This window comes from Vicugna pacos, chromosome 33, assembly GCF_048564905.1.
Source record: "Vicugna pacos chromosome 33, VicPac4, whole genome shotgun sequence".
NCBI lineage: Eukaryota > Metazoa > Chordata > Mammalia > Artiodactyla > Camelidae > Vicugna > Vicugna pacos.
In genome coordinates this window covers 22,003,712-22,027,968 of record NC_133019.1, presented here as the reverse complement: position 1 = coordinate 22,027,968, position 24,257 = coordinate 22,003,712, and the positions used below count along the sequence as shown (strand labels likewise).

At 57.7% G+C, this 24,257-nt stretch overlaps 1 protein-coding gene across 1 annotated transcript in view; it reads right to left on the bottom strand.

The window, feature by feature from the left end:
- Positions 1 to 24,257, bottom strand: part of LOC140691186 (protein sidekick-1-like) — a 390,631-nt gene that overhangs the window by 53,030 nt on the left and 313,344 nt on the right. Inside the window, exons 9-15 of the mRNA XM_072954110.1 lie at positions 20,362 to 20,445; positions 17,041 to 17,235; positions 14,855 to 14,971; positions 13,581 to 13,748; positions 12,648 to 12,750; positions 10,594 to 10,770; positions 2,133 to 2,269 (exon numbers count right to left, since the gene is read on the bottom strand). Of these exons, the coding sequence (XP_072810211.1) occupies positions 2,133 to 2,269; positions 10,594 to 10,770; positions 12,648 to 12,750; positions 13,581 to 13,748; positions 14,855 to 14,971; positions 17,041 to 17,235; positions 20,362 to 20,445 (981 nt within the window). The remainder of the gene's footprint in view (positions 1 to 2,132; positions 2,270 to 10,593; positions 10,771 to 12,647; positions 12,751 to 13,580; positions 13,749 to 14,854; positions 14,972 to 17,040; positions 17,236 to 20,361; positions 20,446 to 24,257) is intronic.

The window sequence follows — 24,257 nt, the reverse complement described above, 5'->3', positions numbered from 1 at the left end:
AAAACACAGTCCTGCCCTCAAGGAGACAGACGCCCAGTGGGGGTCATCTCTGTGGGAATCCTGATGGCAGGAGCCCTGCTCTCTGTACACATTACTGTCAAGTCCTGTTTTTCTTATGAGCCCCATGGCCCTGACGTCCTCAGGGAAACCTTACCTTCTCAGGAGAAGTTCCTTCAGTAAATAATGCCAACCCCTCCATCTCTGACCAGAGCCGCTGGGCTACAGCCAAGGTGTGTGTTGGCTGATTTCCATTCATGCCCCTGCCCCTCCCTGAGGAAAGAGGCCACATGGGCCCCCAGAGATGACCGTGGCAGGGGAGTGAGGGCCTGGACCCCCGCACCTTGGCCCAAAATGTGCTCAAATCTGAAGCCAGTGTTGCCAAGGCTGAACATTTAAGAACCAGGACACAGAAGTAGAACATTGACATGGCTGGGGGTGGAGGTGGGGGTGGGGTGGGGGGCCCAATTCAAATAAAGGAGGTTCACAGAGTGGCTTCCTTTAACCCCCACAGAGACGGAAACCAAGTGCCATCCTGGGTCCACATTCACCCCAAACCCACTGCTAAATCACAAGAGGGGGGTCTGCCCCCCAAACATCTCTGCAGCAGCCTGGTGATGAGGGGGAGCTCCGGCTCCAGGTGCTGACACCACGTGGAGCCCACTCCTCCCCGGTGACTTCCTGTGACCTTGGTGGAGCCCCCTCCTTCCCGGTGACTTCCTGTGACCTCGGCAGAGCCCCATCCTCCCCGGTGACTTCCTGGGGCCTTGGACCAGGGACCTACACCCACACGTCTGTCTCCTCAGCTATGAAATGAGGGCGCGGTGTCGGCTGTGGTCTGAGCACGCGGCGACCAGCACGGGGTCTGTCATGTGAGAGGAAAGGGAAGGATGAGAGGTAATCAGGAGATGCGCTGAGGGAGTCCCGGTTAGGGTCAGGGTTAGGGTTAAAAAAGCCCAAAGACACACCTTGAGTCCCAGAGGAAGAGGTACAGGTCACTCGGGAGGACCTGCGGCAGAGCCCTGGTGTCTCTGCCGGGGCCGTGAGCAGTGCCAAGTGCCCATGAGGCCCAGCAGGACAGTCAGGTCTGGGTGGAGGGGACACTGCAGGAGCACCACTCCCAGCTATCCTGAAACCGGACCCACTTCTCATACCACTGGCAGGATGAGGTGAGCTGCCGGCCCGGGGAGCTTGACTGTCCTGAGGGCCCGGACACCTGTGGTCTGGCCAGCTGCACCCTGGGGGAGGCCCAGGGAAGGACTCTGCAGACGAAGGGCCCGGCGTGGGGTCGGGAGAGGGGCTGTTCCATGCTTCTGGCTCGAGTGACACAGAAGTCACCCAGGGTGCTGACAACGAGATTAGAATGGCCGCAGTGACGAGGCGAGAACAGAGTTAGGGTTAAAAAAGCCCAAAGACACACCTTGAAGAATTAGAGTCGGAGGCGTCTGTGACACAACCAGTGGAGAGAAGTGGCTGGGTTCCACGTGTGATACCAGAGGTTCAGATAAAGATATCAAAGATCAGGAAAAGATGCCACTTGAAATCACAGGGACTCCTGAGATTTACTAGGAAAAGGTCCTGGGAGAGCAGGGAGGAGTGACCAGGTGACCCAAGGGGCAGCAGGGGACAGGAGGGAGGGCTGGCCAGTGGGGCTGGAGGGACGCCAAGGAGGAGAGTGTTGGGATGAAGGATGCTGCTGACCGCTGCCGAGAGGTTGAGGACGGCGAGGGAAGAAGGGCCCACTGATCACTTGGCACCGTGTCTGCGCCGGAGACAAGCTCCGGGAGAGGTTAATTACTGCACTGTTGACCCTCAGATCAGCCCCAGTGGAGGCCCAGGTAACGCACTTCCGAGTTCGCTCGGGGGACTATGCTGAGCCCGGCACCCTGTGTGCGCGGCCACTGGGGCCTCGACCCGGATCCCGCTCGCACTCCCTCTGCTGCGCCGCCCAGGCCCCCCACGCCGCCCTTTAATTTCTCCAAAGCCAGAGCCGCGGTTTTCATCTGAAACTCTGTGAAGCATCCTAACATTTCCCTCGTCTTTCTGGGTCTGAGTCAGAAGTAAAGGTTAAGGAAATTGAGAGCAGAGAGAGATCTGACAACTGTCCACGGTGACCATTTGACTTGGCTACTTACTGTTTTCAGACAGCTCCACGATGTAATAAAGAACTGGGCTGTTTCCATCAAAGGGTCGGACCCAGGAGAGCATCACGGTGTGGCTGTGGGAGGAATTCAGGCTGGCCAGGAGGTTCTGAGGGGAGTGAGGCAGTTCACTTGGATACAAAGGAACAAAAAGAAAAAGAAACAAACAAAACACACACGTCAGAATCGCTGGCTGGCCTCCCGGCCCATCCTCTCCAGTCCTGGGGTGCGATGTTTGGAAAATGCAGAACATCAAATATGCCCCAAACACAAACACTAACTACTCCCCTGTCCAACAAAAAAACCTTTTACTGTTCACAATGTTTTAAAGAACAATTTCCAAACGTAATTTGATTTAATCCCTCTGGTAGGGACTACACAAACGATGCCTCTCACTGGAATGGGTGGGGAGTGCTGATTTTATACAGCGTATAATTTAATGTAGAAAACTTGGCCAACAATTTGTTTTTACGGCTAGAGGCTGCTCGTGGGAGTGCAGCACGCCCTGGAACAGGGATAGGGACAGGTCGGGGGTGCTGTGATTCACGGTGTAAGTTTCCGCCACCAGCCATTGGGCGTCGCCGGCCACCGTGCCCACACGCGCTCCTGGACGACAGGGCCGCCTCACGGCTGCGAGCGTGTGGCTCTGCGGTCAGGCTGTCTTCTGCTGGAGAGAGCAGGTTTGGGAGAAGCCCTGAAAGGGAAATGTGGGGAAAGCCCTAACTGGACTCCCATGGAGAACAGTACATCACCCACCAGCAAGGCGATGAAATGGGGACACAATCAAGGCAAGTAAGTTCTGCACAGAAGTTACTAACAGGAAAGGCCCTCGCAGGGCTTCACTGGGGATGAAACTTCGAAATCCAGCTGCCTGGTTTCTACTGCCGAGGGGCCTGCGACCGCGAGCTGCCCAGCCCCGTACTTAACCTTTACGACCCGTGATCCGGGAGCAGGACCCTGTTTTCTGGCCGTTAGGAATGGCTTCTGCCCTCACAAGGAGTGCTGGGAAGGGGGACGCCCACTGCGACCCGCTTCGCCCACTCACTGGCTCTTGGTCTCTCTCAGACACCAATCCCTGCTGGTGCACGGAGGTCAGCACAAAAAGCCATAATTATACTTGATATTTTTAATTTAAAAAATGTACTCATTACTCTTTGAAATTTATTAAGCGGTTACGTGCTGCTGCTACCTGAGAAACACAGCTCTCTCTAGCCCACGCACGCCATTTATAAACAAACTCGTATTTCTAACGTAGACAGCGACTTTAAATCAGTACAATGAAGAATAAACTGGAGCCTGAAATGCTGTCTTGTTTTCTCTTTAATTGTAAATTCAGTTTTAAGTCTGAAAAGGAGCTGCTGTTTCTACTTGAGTTCTCCAATAACGGGACCTCCCTCAGACGTCCAGCGGACGCCGATACAGGGAAACGCCAGGAACGAAACCGTCTTTTCCACAAGCCCTGTTTTCTGCTGGAACTCGTTTGTTCTGCAACCAAACCAAAGTTGCTGAAACAGTCCTACCTGAAAACAAACTGAGGATCAATGAGGAAAAACATATCCAAGTAAGACAAGTTTGGCCTTTGTCCTGAGTGACAGAAGTGCGTCTGCTATTCACGGCGGCCCCTCAGGGGCCGAGTCTGAGCTAAAGGATGCGCGGGGACGGGGGGCCTACATAGTGCCGGGAGCGGGTATCCACGCTGGACAGGCCAACCCTGTGATCAGAGGGCTGGACTCTGGGCCAGGGATGTCAGCCCGACTGGGATCTCCTGGGAAGTGGAGGGGTCGGGGCCAGAGCCTGAGGTCAATCACATGCCAATGATTCAGTCCAGCACGGCCATGGAATGAAGCCCCAGTAAAAGCTGGACACCAAGCTGAGTGGAGCTTCCTGGGTGGAGATCAGACACGTGTGTCCAGGAGGGCGACGCACCTGGAAGACGTGGAGGCCTCGTGCCTGGGGCCCTCCCAGACCGGGCCCCGGGCGCCTCTTCACTTGTCTGGGCCTGGTTCTTACCCTTTATGGTAAGACTGAGGTCATAAGCGAGCACTGGACTGAGTTGTTCCAGGGACCTGCTGAACTGGGGGCAGCAGGAGGCCCAAACATCAGTGAGTCCGTTAGGGGCCCGGGAGGCCAGGAGCCTGTGGCTGGTGTGTGGAGTGCGGACAGTCTAGTTGGGGACAGTCCCTTCTGCGGGGTCTGTGCTAACTCCAGCCAGTCAGCATCAGAACTGCACTGTGGAGACTTGCCCTGGTGGGGAAGATCTTCTGACCTGAGGAGTGTGGACTTCGGAGGCCGCCAGGGCTGGCTGGTGCTCGGGGCCATGTGCTACCTGTGGACACTGCCGGTGTTCAAAGAGCCTCCCTGATGGCCACCGCCGTCCCTCTGCCAAGTCAGGAGGAGAGATGCGCGTGTGGCCCGAGGCCTTGGGAGCAGAGGCAGGACCACACAGCTGGAAAAGACCTGTGTGAAGCAGAGAAGGCCCGGGGAGGTCCTAAGTGGCATCTCACAGGGGCAGGAAGCAGGTCCAATGGGACGTTTCAGAGGATTACCTCTGGGGGTTGACGAGTCGTGGGTCAGTCCTCCCACCACTCGTGCGTTTACCTGCCAGCCCGCCCTTCCAGTCAGTGGCTGTCCTCCAGACCCTCCACTCCCAGCCGCCGTCCACCCTTATACACACACGTGTCCAGTGAGTCACGAATCCTACGTGCTGTCCCCCAGAAGTGCCCACACCACCAACCCCCCTGCTCCGTCCACAGTCTAGCCTCCCAGGGCCCTGACCACCCTGACACCCTGCCTGCTGCCTCTGGGGCGCACTTAGGACCCTCCACATTGTCGGGAGTCGTGCCGCTCCCCCCAGGCCCCGACTCGTCAGCCCCATCCCCACGCCGGGGGCTCTCCTGAGAGCATAGAACGTCCCGGCCTCAACGCTGATGACTCCCAGCTCCCTGTGTGCTCCCAGGAGAGGCTTGTGGACTGCAGGTCCCTGCATCAGAACACCCAGCTCAGCGTCCAGCTCTCTCCTCCATGAGGACTTCCCAGGCCTCCCTGTCACCCTTGGCTAACTCTCGAGCAGAACCAGTCACTTCCACCTCCTGATTCGAACTGCAATTTATAGATGTTTCAGTGCCACGAGTATCACGAAGCCCTGCAGGCGCAGGGACCCCAGGGCACCGTGTGGGACTGTGATCCGCGTCCTTCTCTGCTGTAGCCTTTCTCCCTCCACCAGGGCCGGGCACGGGGCTGGAGTGGGCACACAGCGAAACGTGGGGTGGTGGAGAAGTGACCCACACAGGAGAGGAGGGATGAACCAGCAACCCGTCCTGAGCCTCACAGGTCGGGGGCACGGGGCAGGGGCTGCCACAGCCCTGCCCTCCCAGGGCTCACAGCTGCCGTGGAGTCACGCGGTGGCTGGGGGACTGTGCCGCGCTGGGCACCCTGCGGAGGAGGTGGGGGTCTAACACCTGGCAGGTGTGAGGGTGGGAGGAGGACAAGGAAGGGGCCAGGCCTGCTAAGGGTGCAGGTAAGACCCGGGGGAGGTTGGGGGCACCGGGGTGGGGGGGAGCACAGGGTTTGCACTGGGTCGTGGAGGAAGGCAAGTAAGGGACCCCCGAGTTTGAAACTCCTGTCTTATCTGTGTGTCACTGACCTTCCAGGGCTGGAAAGGGACCCCAAGGGCTGCTCATTAGAAAGCATCCTGGAGATAAAACATCAGATGATGGTGGGTGTGACGTCAGGAGGGGACAGCTCACAAGACAAAAGCTGGTCAGAAGTTAGGGGGCAGGTGGCCGCAGCAGGCATGCACATCGGAGTCCGAGCAAGCACACAGGAGCCAGAGGTGGGGGCACACAGCTGGCTCGGGACAAGGCCTGCAGGGGGGCCATCTCATTCTCAAGGATGGCAGGACGTGGGGGGAGGCAGGCCGGAAAGGGACAGGCTCCTCGCGGACAGTAGGAAAGTCATGCTGTGGCCCCGGGCCTACCACCGCCCCTCTGCACCTTGTCCGGGGTCCCTATCTGAAGCCTAAACGTCCCACGGCCAGGAGAACCGCGGTTTACACCCCACCTCAGCTCATGCTTCTCTGGGCCTGAGGGAGGGCACACGGCAGCCTTTTCCTGGGGGCCGGAGCGCTATGTCACTGGTGGGCTGGTCGCTGGCACTCGTCTGGAGGTCCCCCGGGGCAACCTCCCTGGCTGGGCCTTAGCGCTGGAGTCCTTGGACTTCGGCACAACCCACCTGCCCAGCCCTGACCCAGCGCGGGAGTCCCGGAGGAGTGGTTTCTGAGCTCCCGCCTCCCAGCCCCGGGAAAGCCGCCAAGCGGAAGCCCACGGGGGCTGCAGAAGTCGGCCTGCAAATAGCAACAATGGTAGCCAGGAGCCTAGGGCGGACGGGGGAGAAAGATGCTTACAAAGATCGACAAGACTGGGGAGGTGCAAGGGCAAAGCAGCCTGGAGACCCTGCGGGCAGGAACCGAGGTGCCGGGGCACATGCAGAAGCAAGAAGCTTCGAACGCTTGTCCACCGCTGCCCAGCGCCGTCCACCGTCACGTCCAGGAGGACGGCTCAGGCCCAGTGCGGCTTTTGCATGCACCACAGGACTCAGAGCCGGAAGGAAATGCGGACTTTCTCCTAGTTCCAGTCTCCCTACATGGGAATACCCTCAAGGATCGCTCTCGTGTTCACCATTACCGGTTTCGCATGCAAAGAACTGTTTAACATACACTGGAAACGGGCCCTCCTTCTTTAAATGGTAAGTTTCGGTTATCTGGAAGATTCAGCTTTGTGAAATTCTTGACTCAGCCATCCACAGATAAGTGAGGCTTTAATGTATCCCGGATCCATTTCAGAGACTCACACCTAATAGGACGAGACCGTGTCTGGGCACTTCTCCGCCAGCTCTGAAAGGAGGTGATCAGCAGAGTGACTCACGGATGGTGGCGTGCAGACGGGGAGACAAACGAGCGAGATCTGAGGACAGCGGGGCCAGGCCCGTGCTGAGTCACTCGGTAGTTTAGAGAAGTCACTGTCCAGCAGAGGACAGCACGGCAATGTCGGAAACCAGCCCGGACAAAACCCGGAGCGCGCGGGGAGGCCGGCGCGGGGTGCCTGAGGGAAGCGGCTCTGACACAGGCTCGGGGGAGGCGGCCGGCGAGGCTGCGGTCGCGGGACCGAGCTGGCGGGAGGGGCTCCGCTGGGTGCTTTCCTGTAAAACCCGTTGCCTCGCTGACGCGTGCACAGTGACTTGGTCAAACCCGTCTCCTCGGCCTTCGCTCTGAGGACGAAGACGACAGGGCCCGGTCGCCCTTGAGAAACCGTGCTGCGTGCCAGCGCCTCGCCGTGGCTTTGTCAGGGGTAGTTCTACTCGGAGAGGTCTCTCCCGCCGCCTTGGGTCCGCGCCTGCGTGCCGGCCCCTGGATTAGGTTCTTCTCTGTGCTCGGCATGTCAGCAGGATTTGTCTCTGATCTCAGAAGGAAAGATGCTAATTGGGTCTTCAAGTGATTAACAGTCAACCCATAAAGCGTTCAGAGCCTGGACCCTCCGGTGTGCTCAGTGCAGCGAGGAGCTCTGGGAGTGGGGGTCGCCCGGAACCAGCTCCTTCCCGTCAGGCCCTGGCCAACGAGTGGCCAAGACACCCCAGCACGGCCGGTGGCCAGCACGACGCCGCCCGTGTCGTCCATCTGCTGGACGCATCGTGGGACCACAGACGCCTCTCCTCTCGGGAGGGGTGAGGCCGACCACTCCTCAGGGCACCGAGCACCCAGGCCCAGGGCCACCTAGGGAGCAGAGCAGGGCTTGCCTGGGGCGACGGGGGCCTGACAAGCCCCCGCCAGCCCTGGGGCTGGGCGCTCAGCAGACAGACAGGCCTTGCTTTTCAGACGGTCATGAGAACTTGGTCAAGACACAGTAGGACAGGAGACAGATCTCCCAGCCCAGCTGTGGAGGTGGGGGTCCCGCTGACAGGAGGAGGAACATTTGGGACAAGACCATCAGGTGTAATGATAGCTGTGACTGCCTGAGTGTCCCCCACCCCCAGGCTAGGCTCCCGGTCATTCAAACCTCACTTGCCCAGTGACAAGGTGCCCAGTTCACAGGCGAGAAAACCGAGGCTGAGGAGTGAGGCCACCTGCCCCAAGTCACACAGTAAGAACTGGGGAGGGGCCCCTGGTCCAGCCTCGCCCAGGGGTGGGGACGGCGACTGCTCCCTGTGGGGTGCTGGGGGCACCGGGATGTGCCCGCCACCGGCTTGTACAGCAGAGAGGGCTCCGGGCGCCAACCCCCGAGAAGACAGGCGGAGAGCAGAAGCAAGCCACCGAAGGCCTACTTCTGGAAAGCCCACTTGAACGCCCCTAATTTCTATATTTAACTAAGTAGCTTTTAACTCAAGTGGGGAGGCCGAGGAAGCAGGCTTCCGGGCTCCTTTGAAGGCCACTATTTTGCTGTAAGTACCTCCAGTCACTTCTGCGATATGAGATTTTTTTCCCCATCATCTGAGTAAATCAGGGAAATGCGATCAAGCTTGATTTGAAAATTCTCTGAGAAGCACAAACTGCCCTGCAAACGTTCGAGTGGTGACTATTACTACTGTTGTCATTACCGAGGCCGCAGAGTTAGGGCCGTGCTGGTTCTGCAGACACACGACGCTCTGACCTACAGCCTTCCCCGTTCGTGCAGATTTGGAAGAATGGACGCTTGCTACACCGGCAGTTCACATGGCTCTGCCTCCCAGATCAGTCCTGCAACCAGTTGTGCCTAAACTGGTTTGAATCACAAGCCCGCAAGTATTTCTGTATTTAGTGATGAGGCGTTTACCATTACAGAAAACCTATTATTTTATAGAAACAGCAGTACTTGCTGGAAAAAATGTATTTTACTTAGAGGAAATCAAATAAGCGAATAGCAGGGGAGACGTGCAAACCAGCAGAGCGTAAAGAGCGTGCGGAGTGAAAAGAGCGCACTATGCTGGAAGCACGCGGTCTGGCTTCTGTGACAGTCTTTATGAAATGCTAACACTTATTTATTTGGTACCCATGATGGACGATCTGAGAGTTCTCAAAGGGAGTTTTAAAAATGTGCACAGCATAGTGCATTGTGTGAATTCACCGGTCACGGACGCCAACAAGATCAACATTTTTCTAAAAAGATCCCCAACGTGAGCTAAGGACAGAGGAGAGACAGGGGACCAGGGCTGAGCAAGGGTTGTGCGCCTGGCTCTGGATTGTGGGGTGGCCTGGGGCGTGGGGGCACCTAAGGGAAGACACAGGGTGTGAGCAGAGTCGCTGGGACGGTCGCTGAGGGCCCGTAACAGACGCACGTTCGTTCAGCCCCCGACCTGTATTCACCAAGCGCCCAAGGGGCACCCGACAGTCAGGCACCCGGGACGCACCGTGCCGCCCAGCGAGGGAAGGGCTCACAGAAACAGGCGCTTCTCCCCGCCTGGGCAGTGCTGGCGGGGGTGGGACATCCATGTCCCGCTGGCAGGAAGGGGTCCTGTGCTGATTCCTCGGGGGGGTGCACCCTTTGGGGGAGATGACAGAGGACCCAGGCCAAGCTGTGGAGGCAGCGGAGGCCGAGGCGCCCTGGAGGGGGACCGGGGGCCCAGGAGGCCGGAAGAGCCCGAGGTCAGCGGGTCCAGTGGCCAGAGGCAGGGGACAGGGAGCCCAATCCTTCCAGGCACAGTCAGGACCCCTGTGCGGCTACAGCACCAGGACCCCAGCCGATGCTCTTGGGCCACGGGCACCTGTGCGTCGTGACTAACTGGGTGATCTCTGCAGGGAACAAGGTCGTCCTGGACAGAGACCAGCCTGGAGGAGGAACCAGGCTCTCCCAGGTCCCAGGGGTACAACGGCTGCCTTTCTGGGCTCGCAGCTGCACGTGGCTCCCCCGTCAAACCCCACATGCGGGGCTGCCGGAAAGCTGCTTGCTCACGTTTGTGTGCGACAAACACAGGGGACTCGTGCTGAGCACCAAGCAGGAGTTTTCTTCTTCAATCCCCTCGGCCTGTGCCTGGGGGTTCAAAGGCAGATGAGACACGGCCCTGTAACAGCGATCAGAGTCTCCTTCAGGGACTGACTTTTGTCTGCAGAATTCTGCCTGGGTTGCGGTGGGCAGAGAGCAGTGAGGAAAGCCACTCAGAACTGCCTTTTCTAAGGGCCCCGTGCGCCCTGAATCGGCTAGGGCGGCGGCCTGGACCCCGGCCTGGACCCCGACCCGGACCCCGGCCCTGCCCTGCTTCTCCACTTGCGGGTTTTACTCTTGTACGTCTGTGCTTGGGGAACTTCGGGCAGGCTGGGCACCGTTTTTCAAAAGCAAATAGATAAGTGTACTTGCCTGTGAGGCCCAAGGCCGTGGCCTCTGACTGCTGGCTTGGGCCGCGTGTGGGTGTCACACGGCTAACTGACGGTCACGTGGGCGGGGCGGTGAGGGCCAGGAGGAGGTAGACACCTGGCAGCCGCGATACTCACATCACCTCCAGGCGGGCCGCCCTGGAGTCGTTCCCGCCCTCAGAAATAATTTCACAGGTGTAGTCTCCGATGTCCCCTGACCACGTCTGGCTAATGAGGAGGGACCCGTCCTGCTCTACCACGATCCTGGAGCTGCTGGGTGGGGTGATGACCACGCTGTCCTTCTTCCAGACGTAGCTGTGGGCCAAACAGAGAGGCCCGAGTCTGTTAAAAAGCGAACAGCTGACGACCTTGTGAACACAGTAAAAAGCACTGAACTTCGTGCTCCTTTAGAGAGTGAACGTTACGACGTGTGAATTATAACTTGAAAAAAAAGCAACCAGATGTCTTGGCCACAATACAGAGATGCTGAACTTAAAACGGGACGATGAAGATAAGTGTAAACATTCATCTGTCTTTGGGTTTAGGACGGGGCGTCTGTGAGCCGTGGTCACACCTGTCACTGTGACAACTGTACCTCCTGCTCCGGCAGGACAAGGGTGCCGCCTGCATGGGAGGCAAGGGCTGTTAAAAACATCCCCAGGGTGGAACTACCCAACTCCTGAAAAAAACAGATCACACCCCATAAACGTGTTTTCTTAAAATCCAACCATTCCGGCAGCTTGTCCCTAAAACTGCATTTCTTTCTCATTGAATTCTTGATGACGTTTTTACACTTTTCTTTTCAAATGTGCACACGATTAAAAGCCCATCTAGCCTGTGGATGTCACTGCTAGATGGGGTGACAGTGAGGGCTTTCTTTCCAAAATGTGCCCCGTTCTCTAAAGGCTTAATACGCCCAGGGCGCAGACACTTACAAACCGTGTCTGCAAGTCCCCAGACAGGGCGGGACTGGCTGCGCGTGAGGAAGTGGATGGAGCGCTCGCTGGGGGCGGCATCCAGCTTCCCTCATCCCTCAGGGCCCCTGCTGGGTGGGGCAGAGGACCCTGGGCTGGGGGCGCCCAAGGGTGAGCAGGCTGATTCCTCTCAGGGAGGAAGCGACACTTCTGTCTGTTTAATCACATGTAAAAGCTACGTGAAAACCCCAACAATCCAAGGGGGTTTCCTGTGGGCCCTCAGAGAAGCAGAAAACCGCCCCGTCTGTCCTCGCTTAGTCTCTCGGCGACACTCCCTAGGCACTGAGAAACGAGCGCATTCTCGTCCAGAGTCCCGGATTCTCCAGGCAATCCCTCACTCGTTGGTTGGTTGGTTGGTTTCTCATTCGACATTCTGCTAACTAAACCAGACTTGGACTTTGAGCTCCGGGGAGCTTCAGAGAGGCAGGCAGAGCGGGGAAATTAACGACTTGCCAAACTCCTGCCCAAGAAGAGAGAAAACGGCTTAGTGTCGGAATCCGGTGACGCAGGCGCCTGCAGTCACCGCCCTCTCCGCCAGGCGAGGTGCTGCAGAAAGCAGGAGGGCACCTGGACTGCACCGTCCGGCTGACCGTGAGAAGCTCGCCCCCAGCATCCGCCTGTGTCTGCTGCCAGGTGTCTCCCTGGACTGCCACATTCCTCCTTGTGACCTTCCCAGTCCAAGTCCAGCCAGGACTGGGCGTCCCGAGCCCCACAGGGAGCCCCCACGGCACCAGGTCCCTCCTTTTCACGCGTCTCCCCTAAACATGCTGAATAAGCGACGCTGCCTTTCTCCCACGTGGAGCCCCCTCGCCCCAGGGCACGGGGACGCCACCCCGGGACCAGAGAGCCCCCGGGGCCCAGCGCAGCCCCAGCGCAAACACCACCGCAATCCCATCCAGTCCCTCCAGATCGTTCTCTCATTAAGTATCGGCCTCTGACAAGTACGCTTTGCAGATAGTGTATTAACCTCGCAGAAAAATCACGGACAGCCACACTGAAGTCATGAAGTGGAACACGGCTCACTGTAAATAATACATAAGGCCGGAGTGGAAAATGGGATTTGTGTGATGAATGATGGGACCCGAGACCGTCAAACACCAAAACCAGGGCTCCGTGGCTGCAATCGAAGTTCCCCAATTCCCCCTTCTCATCGCGACTTCAGGCCCCCAGCTCACAGCACACGAATGAACCCCAAACGCTGTAATCGACCCAGCTGACCGGAGAGGAACACGGGGGTCGTGCGTGGCTCCGCAGTGCAGCGTGGCCGTGGTCCCCTTAATCACCACGAGGTCCTCCGGAGGGTTAACGATGGACGTTCGATCTGGGAAGACGAGACACAACTCAGACAAGACTGCACGCTTGGCAGTCTCCTCCCCTGGGGGGTAATGAACTGCTCATCTAACATCAAAACCTCCTGTTTGTCTCTTATCTTGGCCACCCGAGCGTGGTGGAAGCGCTCAGAACGGCTCAGGGAACTGAGCGCGAGCCCGCCCACATCCCGGCCAAGGGAGCAGGTCAGTCTCGCCCTCTCGGGTCATCCCAGAACCTCTGGACCCTCGGGAAGAAAACGAGGGGAGGGCTGCATGCAGGTCCAACGGGTCCCACGTGCCGAGGAAGCACCGGTTCCCTCCCGAGACCGCCACCATCCTGGCGGTTCCTACTGCCCACCCCGTGCTCGCTCACTCTGCGAGGCGCTGTCATGGGTGCCGTGTCACTGGCACCTAACAGTCTGGGGGTGCTGGGCCGCTACTGCTCCCAGGAATCGGGCAGGAAAGCGGGTGCTCTGAGGTGCAGGGTCTTGTCTGATTTTAATTCTTGATCCGGTTTTCTTATGTGCTGCTCACACAGCTAGCCAGCCTATCAGTTGTTACTCGAGTTAGTTTGGGATAATATCCCTGCCTACTGACTTTAAAAAGTTAATCTTCTCTCTTTCCTGAAACATCCCCACTAAATCTTTGAATACATTTTCTAATTACTCTTTCAGAAGCTGGAAAATTAATTACTCAGCAGATTTCTATAAATTAGTTGTAAAAATGACGATTCTCCTCTGATTAGATTAGCGGGTCCGAGCGCACGGAGGCTCCCCAAGCACAGACGACACGGTGATTAAACCATCTTTAACAGAAGGTCCCATGGGGCTGTGGTCCTTACTCCACACGGTCAGCGCTGCGGACGCGTCCAGGGACCCCTCCGTGTTGGCTGCGTAGCAGGTGTAGTTGCCAGCATCCTGGATGAAGACGGGGGTGATCTGCAGACCCCCAGACTCCAGGAGCACGAACCTAGGGATCCTCACAGAGCCACTGGCCAGAATGCGGTTTCCTGAGGAAAGGCAGAGGACACGGGGGTGTGAGGGAATGCAGGGCTGTGCCCGCACCCCCAGGGAGCCGCTTGAGGACGTCACCAGGAGAAAGTGCCGACCTTGTGCGCAGAAACAACCAAAGCCATTTGCTTCAGCGTCAGTTAGAGCAACAGAAACCAAGACCATCCCAACCATCCAACACTGAGATCGGGCTACACAAACGGTGGTCTGTGTGTGTGACTGGTACCGCTGGGCGACTGCGGGCTTTCTTTGTGTTTGTATGCATTTGAAAATGTCTTTATAAAGCGATTATTACATTCTAAATCAGGAAAGAAAAAAGAAAAGGTATTAAAGAGTCCCCTCCTGATGAATCAGAAGCTTCCCAGGTCTTTCTGTCTAAAAGCCGTGGTCCAGAGCACCAGCCACACCCGTGAGAGCCGAGGAGCCACCAGGCGGTCTCCTGGGTGTGAAAAGACATACATTTTGACGTTAGACCCAGAGCTGGTCCTCCAAGGACGACAAGTTAATCTGTATGGGAACAAACCCAGCTGAGCTGGTATTTGTTAAGGATGGACTGCGTGTGCTGTCCAGCCGGTGACAGGTGTGCCTGACGTGTAGACGGCACTGTGGGAGCTGAGAGAGGGCCTGGGACACACCAGCACGCTTCACAGGGTCTGAAGACACAGCCGGAATGCGTGTCAGATTCTGGAGGACCAGACGATCCTGTGCCAGAAGCATCTTTCTCAAAATGAAAAAGGATATGATCCTGAATTTTGAATATTACCAGGGAAGAACGCCTTCATTTCACACACAGGGAGACCGCGGCTGGAACCCAGAACCTGGCGTCGTAAGGAGCCCACTGGCCGAAGGCACCAGATGAAGGGTCGACAGGAGGGTGATGTTCGCACATTTAAAGGAACATGTTTCCTAGACCAAGAGCTCCGTGAAGCTTAGGGGGCCTTGCCCGTCTGACTCCCCCCACACCATGCCTCTGGCATCCGGCACCCGGCAGGCACTCAGTCCACAGCTGTCTACTCTTCACTGAACGGACGGGAGTGAGGGGGACGGACTGGACCCCCGGCCCACCGGCTCACCTCCCAGGCCCGCCCAGGCGCAAGCCGCCTACCTCTCCTCCAGGTGATGGCGGGCCTGGGAGCCCCGGACACTCCACAGCTCAGGACGGCCGTCATCCCGTCAGTGACCGTGGTGTCCACGGGCAGCTGGGTGAAGGCTGGAGCAACATCTAGGCAGAGGGGGCGAGGAGTGACACAGTCAGTGTACTGTCCCCGAGAAACGCTCTGCCGGCCTGGTGGACGCGTCCACACGGGCTTCTGTGGGGCTGGTCACAGAGACAACTGCAGCCATAAACAGTGGAGCCTTTTAGGAGTGATGGGACCTTCACTCTCGTCTCTCCGAAACTGCCTGTCTGTGCTTACGACCTAAAGAGACAGGCGGTCCTGTGAGACAGCGTACAAGCTGGCATCAGGGAGGGCTCAGCCAAGCCTGGACTATGCTGCCCACGACCACACCCGAAATCCCCGACCCCGATTGCGCCCCAGACCTCCCAGGTCCTGTGTGGGGCCCTGAGGAGCCTCGGCTGCCGCCGCCAGCAGAGGAGGCGGGTGGGACACAGTGGATGCAGCTGCCCGCCCCCTCTTCCCCGCCGGGCAGCCCCTCCGCAGCACATCCCCGTGCCCACCTGGGAGACACAGGGGCCTCCCCTCTGGTCTCGAGGCTCCTGTCGTCCCCTTGAGCCCCGTCTGCACCAGGCACTGGGGGCGCAGGGAAGGCTGTAACGACACCTCACAGGCCCCTCCTCGCCTTCCCCAGGGCTCTGTCCCAGAGGAACTGACAAAGATGCTCAGTAAACGCTTGCTAAGTGACCGAACAATGATTGTTTTCCACATTACATTTTTCTTTCATTAGAGGTGCTTTAATTAAAAAAAGAATCCATTTTGCAAAGCCCTGTACTTAGAAACAGGTAACGTAGCATTATCATTACCACTTGTTTATTTGTTCGCTCTCCAGTTGTCATGGTAACCAGGTTAAGTAGCACTTTCAGTTACATTTACCAGACCAGCCTCCCAAGACCCTGCATGGATTCCATTTCTCCATTTTGCTGAGAAAACTGAGGCTGAGCGAGATCAGGTGGTCTGCTCTGGGCCTCTCACTGCAGCAGGGTCTGCAAACCACCACCTCGGGCCAAATCCAGCCTGTCGCCAAATTCTGTAAATTCTACGGAACAGCCGGGCCCATGGGCTCAGAACTGTCTGCGCTGCCTTCAGGCTACGACAGCAGAGGTGCGTGGTGGCCGCGGAAAGCACGGCCCTCAAAGCCGAAAGCTGGGGCCATCTGGCCCTTCACAGAAGCGGCTCGCCCTTTCCCGCCCCACAGCACCCTGGCCCCACGGGTCCAAGATAGGCTTAAGCCATTCTAATTGATAAGACTCAGTTTCCGGCTGAAGTTCCCAGTTTTATTTCTGCAGCTTGAAGCAATCCTGGTTTCCTAGGCTCCACAGTGAAGGAGAAATTCGACCCCAGGGCAAGGTTCAAGGAAGTGGCCCCTAGTCTACCAAAACGCATGCATGAATCTTTAAATATTTTGTTAAATATTAAGTATTTAATATTTAACAGTTCCGGCTGACAAAGGCCGCTGGCCATGCACACACTCACAGTGACTTGCTTTCTCGAAAGGCTCATGAAAGGGCAAACGTGAAAGGGGGAGTTCCATAGCCACCAAATCCTGCTCTGTGTTAGAACAGTATTACGACTGTGGGAGACTAAAATGGAAACCCACAGACATGATGAAAACCTTTACCTTGATTCTACTTTTCAGATGGAGAGCCGAAATATTTCTGTTAATGGGATAATAAAAGAAACTCACAGAAGAACTATAATCGCTCAATAGAACTAAAATAGAGCATCTAAGCAGATGGGGAAAAGCACAAAAGGGCAGAGCTTCGTCCAGAAAAACGGGGACTTGATCCTGCTTCTCAGTAGAGCAGTGCCCTCAAGTGCGAGGGAAATCGAGAGCCAGAGGAGCCAGGGGTGGGGGACGCCTGGGATGGGGACCACTGGTGTGTCCGCTGCTCCCGGGCGTCGGGGAAGCTTCCACAGGGGACCCACACGTGGGTTTCATGGTGCCTGAGGTGAGGCCCTTCCTGCGGGCCCCCTCCGGCCACAGCACCCTGTCTGCCTACCTCGGGGGCTGAGCAGATACGAGCATTTTCTCGTGTGTCTACAGGGTACAGGCTGGGAAGCCGGGGTGTGAGGGTCACTCAGGGGCCTGGCTCTGCCACCGGGCAGTACTCACTGGTGACGTCCAGGTAGGTGCAGGTCTGGATCTCCCCGCCCTCGTTCCTGGCAAAGCACTGGAAGATCCCAGAGTCCTCGGGACGCAGCTTCTGGATGCGCAGTCCCCTGCTGGGGAGCTCTTGGTAGCGAGGGTTCCGAAGTGCGCTGACGGGCACAGCATCCTTGTACCACTGCAGGGCAGGAGGAGGGACCCCTGCGCAGAGTGGGAAGAATTGGGCATTTAAAAACGTCAGGAATTCCTTACGTGAGGACTGAAGTGAAATGTTTCAAAGGCTGAGACGGCAGCATCTCAATGGGCCCCTTCTCATCTGGCGGCCCTTCGAGCTCCCTGTAAGGTGCCATTTTTCTCAGCTCATGTGAAGAAGTCATCGAGAGGCACGAAGGAAAGAGTGGAGCCACCCCTGGGTGCCCGGGCTGCAGACGCCCCAGCCCTGAACCTCACCCTGTCTCTGTCTCCTCACGCCGAGAAGCATGTGGTCATGGTGACCTCCAAGGCTGATGTGAAGATTAACTGGGTCAATACATGTAAAACTCCAAGTACCCAGCACACAGCACGGTCTAAGGGGCTGGGCATCACCGGTTAACACAACAGTGATGGGCTGGGGAGCGGGCGACGCATAGAGTGACCAGCGCATGAGATGCGTCTGGCTATGGCTGAGGAGACAGAGAGGTGTGAGACGTGGAGGTGGGGAAGCTGCCATGGCCTGAGATCCACGCTGCTTCAGCACGTGGTGATGGCTCCAGTCCTGCCCCCCAGGAGGGGAGGGAGCCAAGATCTCGGCCAAGACTGTGACCAAGAGGACAGAGTCAGACTGAGGCTCCATGCCCAGCTCCTGTCCCCAGTGCCCCACCCTCATCCTGACGATGTGACAGTGAAGATTAAGGCCTTGGCTCAGGGAGCCGGGAGCCGCGCATGGTCTAGCCACCTGGAAGGAGTGGAGGCTGTGTTTGGGGGGGCGCGTATGTGGTGGACCAAGGACAAGGTCATAAGGGCAGGACCCAATTGTAAAGGAAGGGGCTGTCCCCAGCCCGAGAGCAGAGGGCGCTCACCCCCCACGTGGCTGTGGTCAGCGCACACGGCCAGGTGGTGACACACACACGCACTGTTCCCTGGTGGCCTCACTGCGAGGGAAACGCAGGCTCCTCCTCTCGGGCTCTCTCCGGGAGCCTTGGGTAGCCAGACCGTCCCCTTCTCCTTCTTCCTGAAGCCAAGGAGGGTCAGGCCACCGAAGAGGGCAGACAAGAGAGGCCGTCCATGAAACTGGACCAAGGCACGCAAGACGAGGGTCCTGAGCCACAGTGGACACAGTGTGCTTGTTGTGGGGCTGACGGAGAAGTGCAGAACATCTGGATCTCAGATAGTTCCGTGCCTAATTTTCCCTTAATACACAATGAAAAAATAAAGCCTCTTGACACGATTCATGGTGAAAGGCACCCCCGTCCCTGCCTTCAGACCCTGTGCAGGTGTAGGACGTCTTCTTTAATAAATAAACTTACTGCTGTGGAATATCTCAAGATAATGTATTCTTAGATTCTGTTCTTTGCCTTAATTATGTTTCCTGTCACTTTTCATTAAATCAGGAAATTAAAAAAAATCCATTTCAAGGTAAAAGCATAATGGATTCATGTAAAATCTCATAATAGCAATTACATGATATAGCTTTCATAGAGAACAACCACTTCGCACGCTGCTATAGCTTCACTGTCAAAATTAAAAGAAAGCAGTAAATTACATGATGCCGACAGCACACTGAGAGACCCGATCAGCACGTATTTATAAGCCTGTCTTTAATGAGCAGTTTACTCTGCAGAAATCATGCAAGAAAGAGCGTTCTCTTGTCAAGGGGGGAGCTTAAAATTATCGTTTATTGAAAAACAATTGTTAGCATGTAGAGGACTGGGAGTATTTCCATTTCGGGGCACTTTCATGTCATGAACAGAAATCTTATCCCGCGGCACTGCGGACTCTCGCTTCTAAAATATAAGCGCACTAAATATTTTATAGCTTCACTTTCACAGAGTTGTTGGCCTTAAAAAGCTGGTGTTTATACCGAAGCGAGAACAATGCAACCACAGGAAGGAAAATATTTCCACTTAAAATTCGCATCACTCTTCTCTCTGCCGCTCCTGCACCTCCCCCGGGAGGTCCTGCTGGAGCAGATGGGTAACAGCGGCCGTGCGAGGGGCCAGGGGCTGGGGACCAGGAGCACGAAGGAAACACGTCTGGCAGGAGTGGCCATTGCAGGAGGAGGACAGAGAGGGAGGGTCTCAGGGCCACTGTTCCGAGCGGCACCACCACCTCTTTCCAGAAATGAAAAGTGATGTGGATGGACCCGCCGATCATCGGTTCGTTCCAGGTCCCGGAGCCTTGGCTCTCAGGGAGAAGCCAGCGGTCGCAGCCTCAGCACCCACTCTGGTAGCTGGAGGATGTGGGTTCGGATCTGGCCTCCAGCACCACGTGGCCCTGGGAGGCTGCCCATCCAGTGGTCAGGGAGCAATTCCTGACCCCAGGCCCTGGGTGCCGACTTCACACGTGTCTCCACTTCCTGGCTCTGCGCCCTGAGCACGTCACTTAGCTCTGCTGTCTAAGGGTCTGTGCTCCTGTGTGCAGTGAGGCAGTCACCTCTCTGACGGAGCCGTTCTGAAGAGTCACAGAGTTGTTAGTCATCCTTACCCCCCAAGCTCTTAGAAGCAGACACCCACCCTGCAGACAGACCAGTGTAACAGCAAAAGGTGCTTTCATTTCCTGACAAACTCCAGAGCACTGATGCTAATGGAGCTTGGGGCGTTGGGCACGAGGGCCGGTGTGTGGGACACGAGTCGGGGTCAGCGCGCTGCAGGGATCGAGGCAGGCATGCGGACAAGCAGCAGAATTCCCTGAGTAAGTGTGGAAACGCCCACCAAAGCGGAAAAGGCAGAGAAACGGGAAGAGCTCCTGTCCAAAGGACTGAAAACAACCTCTCTTCTCGCAGAGCGGAGTGCTCGCTGTTCCCAGTCACCCCGTGGTGAGAATGGGCTTCCTGCCCCAGGTCTTGGGGGGTCACGATCCTGCAGGATCGAGCCCTTGAAGGGAGTTGAGGGGTCAAGACGCCGTCCCTCTGCCGGGACGGCGGGGTTAAGACTTCCTTGCTGTTCCCGGGGGTAAATGCTGTTGTCCCTGCTTTGCAGGTGAGGAACATGAGCTAAGCGAGGCCAGGTGCCTTCCCAAGGTCACATGCTCAGTGACCGAGCCACAGGCCCGTCTCTAAGCATCGCGGCCAGCGTGCCCCCACACAGAGGGCGGCCCCGCCAGGCCTGCCCGCAGCCGACCCGCACTCACCCGCGGCTCCGCACACCAGGTCCACGGACTCTCCCACATCCGCCGACATCCGGCTCGCAGGCTCAGCGGTGAAATACGGTGGCTCTTTAACCAGGAAAGAAAAACAAAACAGCCGCTAAGCAAAGACTGGCATATTTCAGAAGACCCTTATGGCCTAAGAGAGTTTGAACTCCTTTTAAAAACTCTTTCGGCAAACCTCATTAGTTACCAGCGTGCACACAAACTCCGAATTCAGTGAGCCGAGGCCAAACGCAATTTATAGTCTAAGGTTTCAGAAAGCAAATTACTGCTCAGGGCGATGGCTACTTTTCGGTTTACGGGCCTGAATCATGGAGTATCTTAATTCACACGTAGAAGGACCGTCCCACGAGGGTCATGAAGGCTATATTTACAGCACCCTGTTCTGTAGGCTAGTTTGCTTCAGTGTCTAAACCAAACCACAGCTCACGGCGCACGTCAAGCAAAGCGCCCCCGCCGGGCGCCCGGCCTGCGTCGGGGAGCAGGGCGGCCCACTCACACATCGGTTAAGGTCTTCACGGCTCTTCTCCAAAATGCAGATTTAGTACTTAGTGGAATACGGAATAACAGCGAAGAGAAGAGAGAGACCGGGCCTCTGGCCCCTCTTCAGAGCCAAAGGAGACTCGGCCACTGCCCGTCTCCAGGTACCCCGCTCGCCCATTCACCAACCACCAAAACAGTGGTTGAGTCAAGCAATGAACTTCCTCAGAGAGTGAACTGCAGTGTTTTTCTCGGTTTTTGCAGCAGAACTCAACAGTGGCACGGCCAAGCTCAGGAGTGTGACGGTGGCAGTGATGTCATTACCACGATGACAAAAGAGCGCTGTGCCCACTCGCTGTGGGACAGCTGCTCTCTGGGCGCGGCCTTCCAGGTGGTCTGCTGTCCCTGTGAGTGTGTCGAACGTGGGTGATACAGGCTGGCATGCCTCCTGTATCGACTGTATGTTTCAAACAGGGCGGGACCTAACAGAGGAAAAAGAGACATGAACACGTGGCATCTCAAAGAAAGGGTGACGGAGACGAGGCTGAAGGCTTCTGCTGGAGGAGTTGGGTCCCACTCCTGAGCTACCGGCATCGCTCCAGCAGGAACACGCTGTGCAATGAGCCCCTCTGGCCGGGGCCACGGCTGCAAGTTCACTAGATGGAGGCAGGGCCCCTCCTTGGTCGTGTGGGCACAGACCAGGCCTCAGGAGGCACGGAGAAGAGTCAGCTTCTCTCTCTCTGACCTGGTCTTCATCGCACACTCACGTGCTCTCACGCATCTTCTTCGGTAACCATGGGAGCGCGGTGGCATCTGTGCTCTAACTGCGCAGACGCTGCCCGCCGCCAAGGCCCTCGCGCGCAGGCCCCGCCCCGAGTCATCAGTGGACTCTGAAGCCAGGATCTGCCCCGCGATCCCACTGAAGGGGTGCGAGCAGAAGCGAGGTCAGTGAAGTGTCAGCATCTGGCTGTGACTGACCACTGCTTTCCTTTTCCAAATTAAACATGTTAGTTTGTGATCGTGGGAAGGTCCCAGGCAGTTGTGAGAAACAACAGAGGAAGACCCCAGGTGTCCTCTACTCACTTCCCCAGCGGCGGCATCTGCCGAAGCACAGTCCAACGTCGCAGCCAAGACGCTGCGGGCGAGACGGGCGGCCCGCGGCGCTCACCCTCCCCGTCTTACTTGTGTGTGTGCATGTGCACGTGTGTGCACGTTTGGACCCATGCACTGTCACCACTCGTGCAGGGCTGCACGTCCGCACCACCATCAGGGTGCAGGACGGGTGCCCCCCCCAGCGTCCTCCAGGCTGCCCTCTGCCACCACGCCCACTCCGCCCCGGGCCCCTCCTGCACCTCTGCCCACCCCTCACCTGCTTCCCGTCTCTAACGCTGGCTCTCCGGGAACACTACACAAGTGGAACCGTGCAGCATGTAGCCTGTTTCCCCTCAGCACAGCTCCCCTGACATTCACCTGGGAGGAGTTACACTTCGATGGTGAAAATCCACACACATAAATGCTCCACGTCTCAGGACCAGACACCTCCCGAGGGATGCATCTCTAATGCTGTCTGACGCCCTGGCCTACGTCCTGGTGCTGCTCTTCCTTGATCGGCAGTGCCCGGGGCCTCCCCACGTGCCAGGGAGGGTCCCCCCTGGGGCCAGAGACCATGGGCACTCCTTACCCAATGCCCAGAGGCTGGCCCGACTGACCAAGGCTTGGCCCTGGGGCTGGAGGTGCCTCAGGGACCGTGGGTCGAGCCATGACCACGCCTCTCCGAGCACTGCCATCCCCACCCAGGCGTCACCCTGGGCGCCTGGCACACGTCACCGCTCCGTACTCCCTGTAACACGCTCCACGGCAGGGGGGACCCTGCCAACATGACTAAGGTTATCGACCTAAAAATGGGGAGTTTATTTTAGATCAGCTGCGTGGGCCCAGCCTCATCACTGGAAGCCTTGGAAGCGGAGAACCTTCTCCAGCTGGAAGCGGGAGCGATGGCAGGAGGGGCGTTCCGAGAGGACTTGGCTGCCGCTGCTGCTGTGAAGGCGAAGGAGGCTGTAACGGGGATGCTGAGGTCTCGAGAACCCGGCCATGACCCAGCCAACGGCCAAGAAGCAGAGGGGATCCTGGTCCGCGGCCACGTGAACTGCCAGCCGCTGACAGAGCAGGGTGGACTCTCCCAGAGCCTCCAGGTGAGTGCCCGGCCCAGTACAGCTTTGCTGTTGGCCTCGGGACACCGGTCGCTTCCAGCTGTTGAGCTGGTGTCGTTCCGCACGAGAGCGACACGACGGCCGTCCACTCATCCGAGTTCCTCCGTGTGGAGCGTCCTTCTCCATCTGCCCTGTGTGCGAATTCGGCTCCATCTTCAAGTCCCGTCCTCATATCCCTTCTCTCGCAGAGCCGCCCGGCTCCTCGGGCTGGGTCTGCCCCGCCACGGGCCCCTCGGTGCCGAGGACCCTCATCTGCGTCATCCGCCCCCACATTGGTCTCCCTGCCACACTGGTGGCTTCTCCAGGGAAGAACTTGCCTTGGTCATCTCTGTTTTTAGCCCCCGGCACAATTTCAGAGAAGACACTTGGAAACCACCTCCCGGAGAAGCTGTGGAGGACATCACCAAAGCCCCGGGGACCCTACACTCCCGTAGGGGCGGAGAGACAGACGTCTCACTCGTCTTGCAGGCCCTCCTCCCTCCCACCCCGGCTGGCACCTCCACTTCGTGCCCCCACGTGCCACGCCCGCCCGGGAAGGACAGGTGGGGCAGCAGGGGAGGCAGGGCTGGAGGGGGCCTGGAGAGCAGACGGCCTGTGGGAGAGCTCCCTGCACCGCGCCCCTGCTCACCTCAGGGAGCCGGGAGCTACCCAGGCTGCATCCAGAAGTGGGCCATCCAGCAGCGTCTGGGGTTTGCCGCCCACGATTTTACTTTTTCTTTCAGGAACAGCTCTGCCACATCTCTACTTGGAGCTTCACTTAGCGATAAGAAGCCACCCAGGTAAGCTCCACCATCGCGGTGAGACACCAGTAACTAAGCTTGGGTGCTTCTGATACGGGTCGTACGTGAAAATCATCAGAAAGAAAGACATCTTAGGTTCATCCTCAGCAGGTAGGCCGGAAGGCTCCGTGAGGAGAGGGCTGTGCTCCCTGCAGGGTTCTCCTCCGGCCTGAGCTGCTGTGGGGGCCCCTCTCCCGCGGTGCTGGGAGAGCCCTGCCCCACACGGCCCAGGGGCCCTGCACTCGCTGTGCTGGACCATGGAGCCAAGGGGCCGTCCTCCGCACAAGCCCGGTGCCGGGGACCACCCTCCCCCCCGCCCCAGGGCCCAGCATGGCGCCAACACGCAGCCCCAGCAAGCACTCCCGGAACAGTGGGGGCCTCGGGGGTCGCCCCTGTAAGGCGTGGGAGC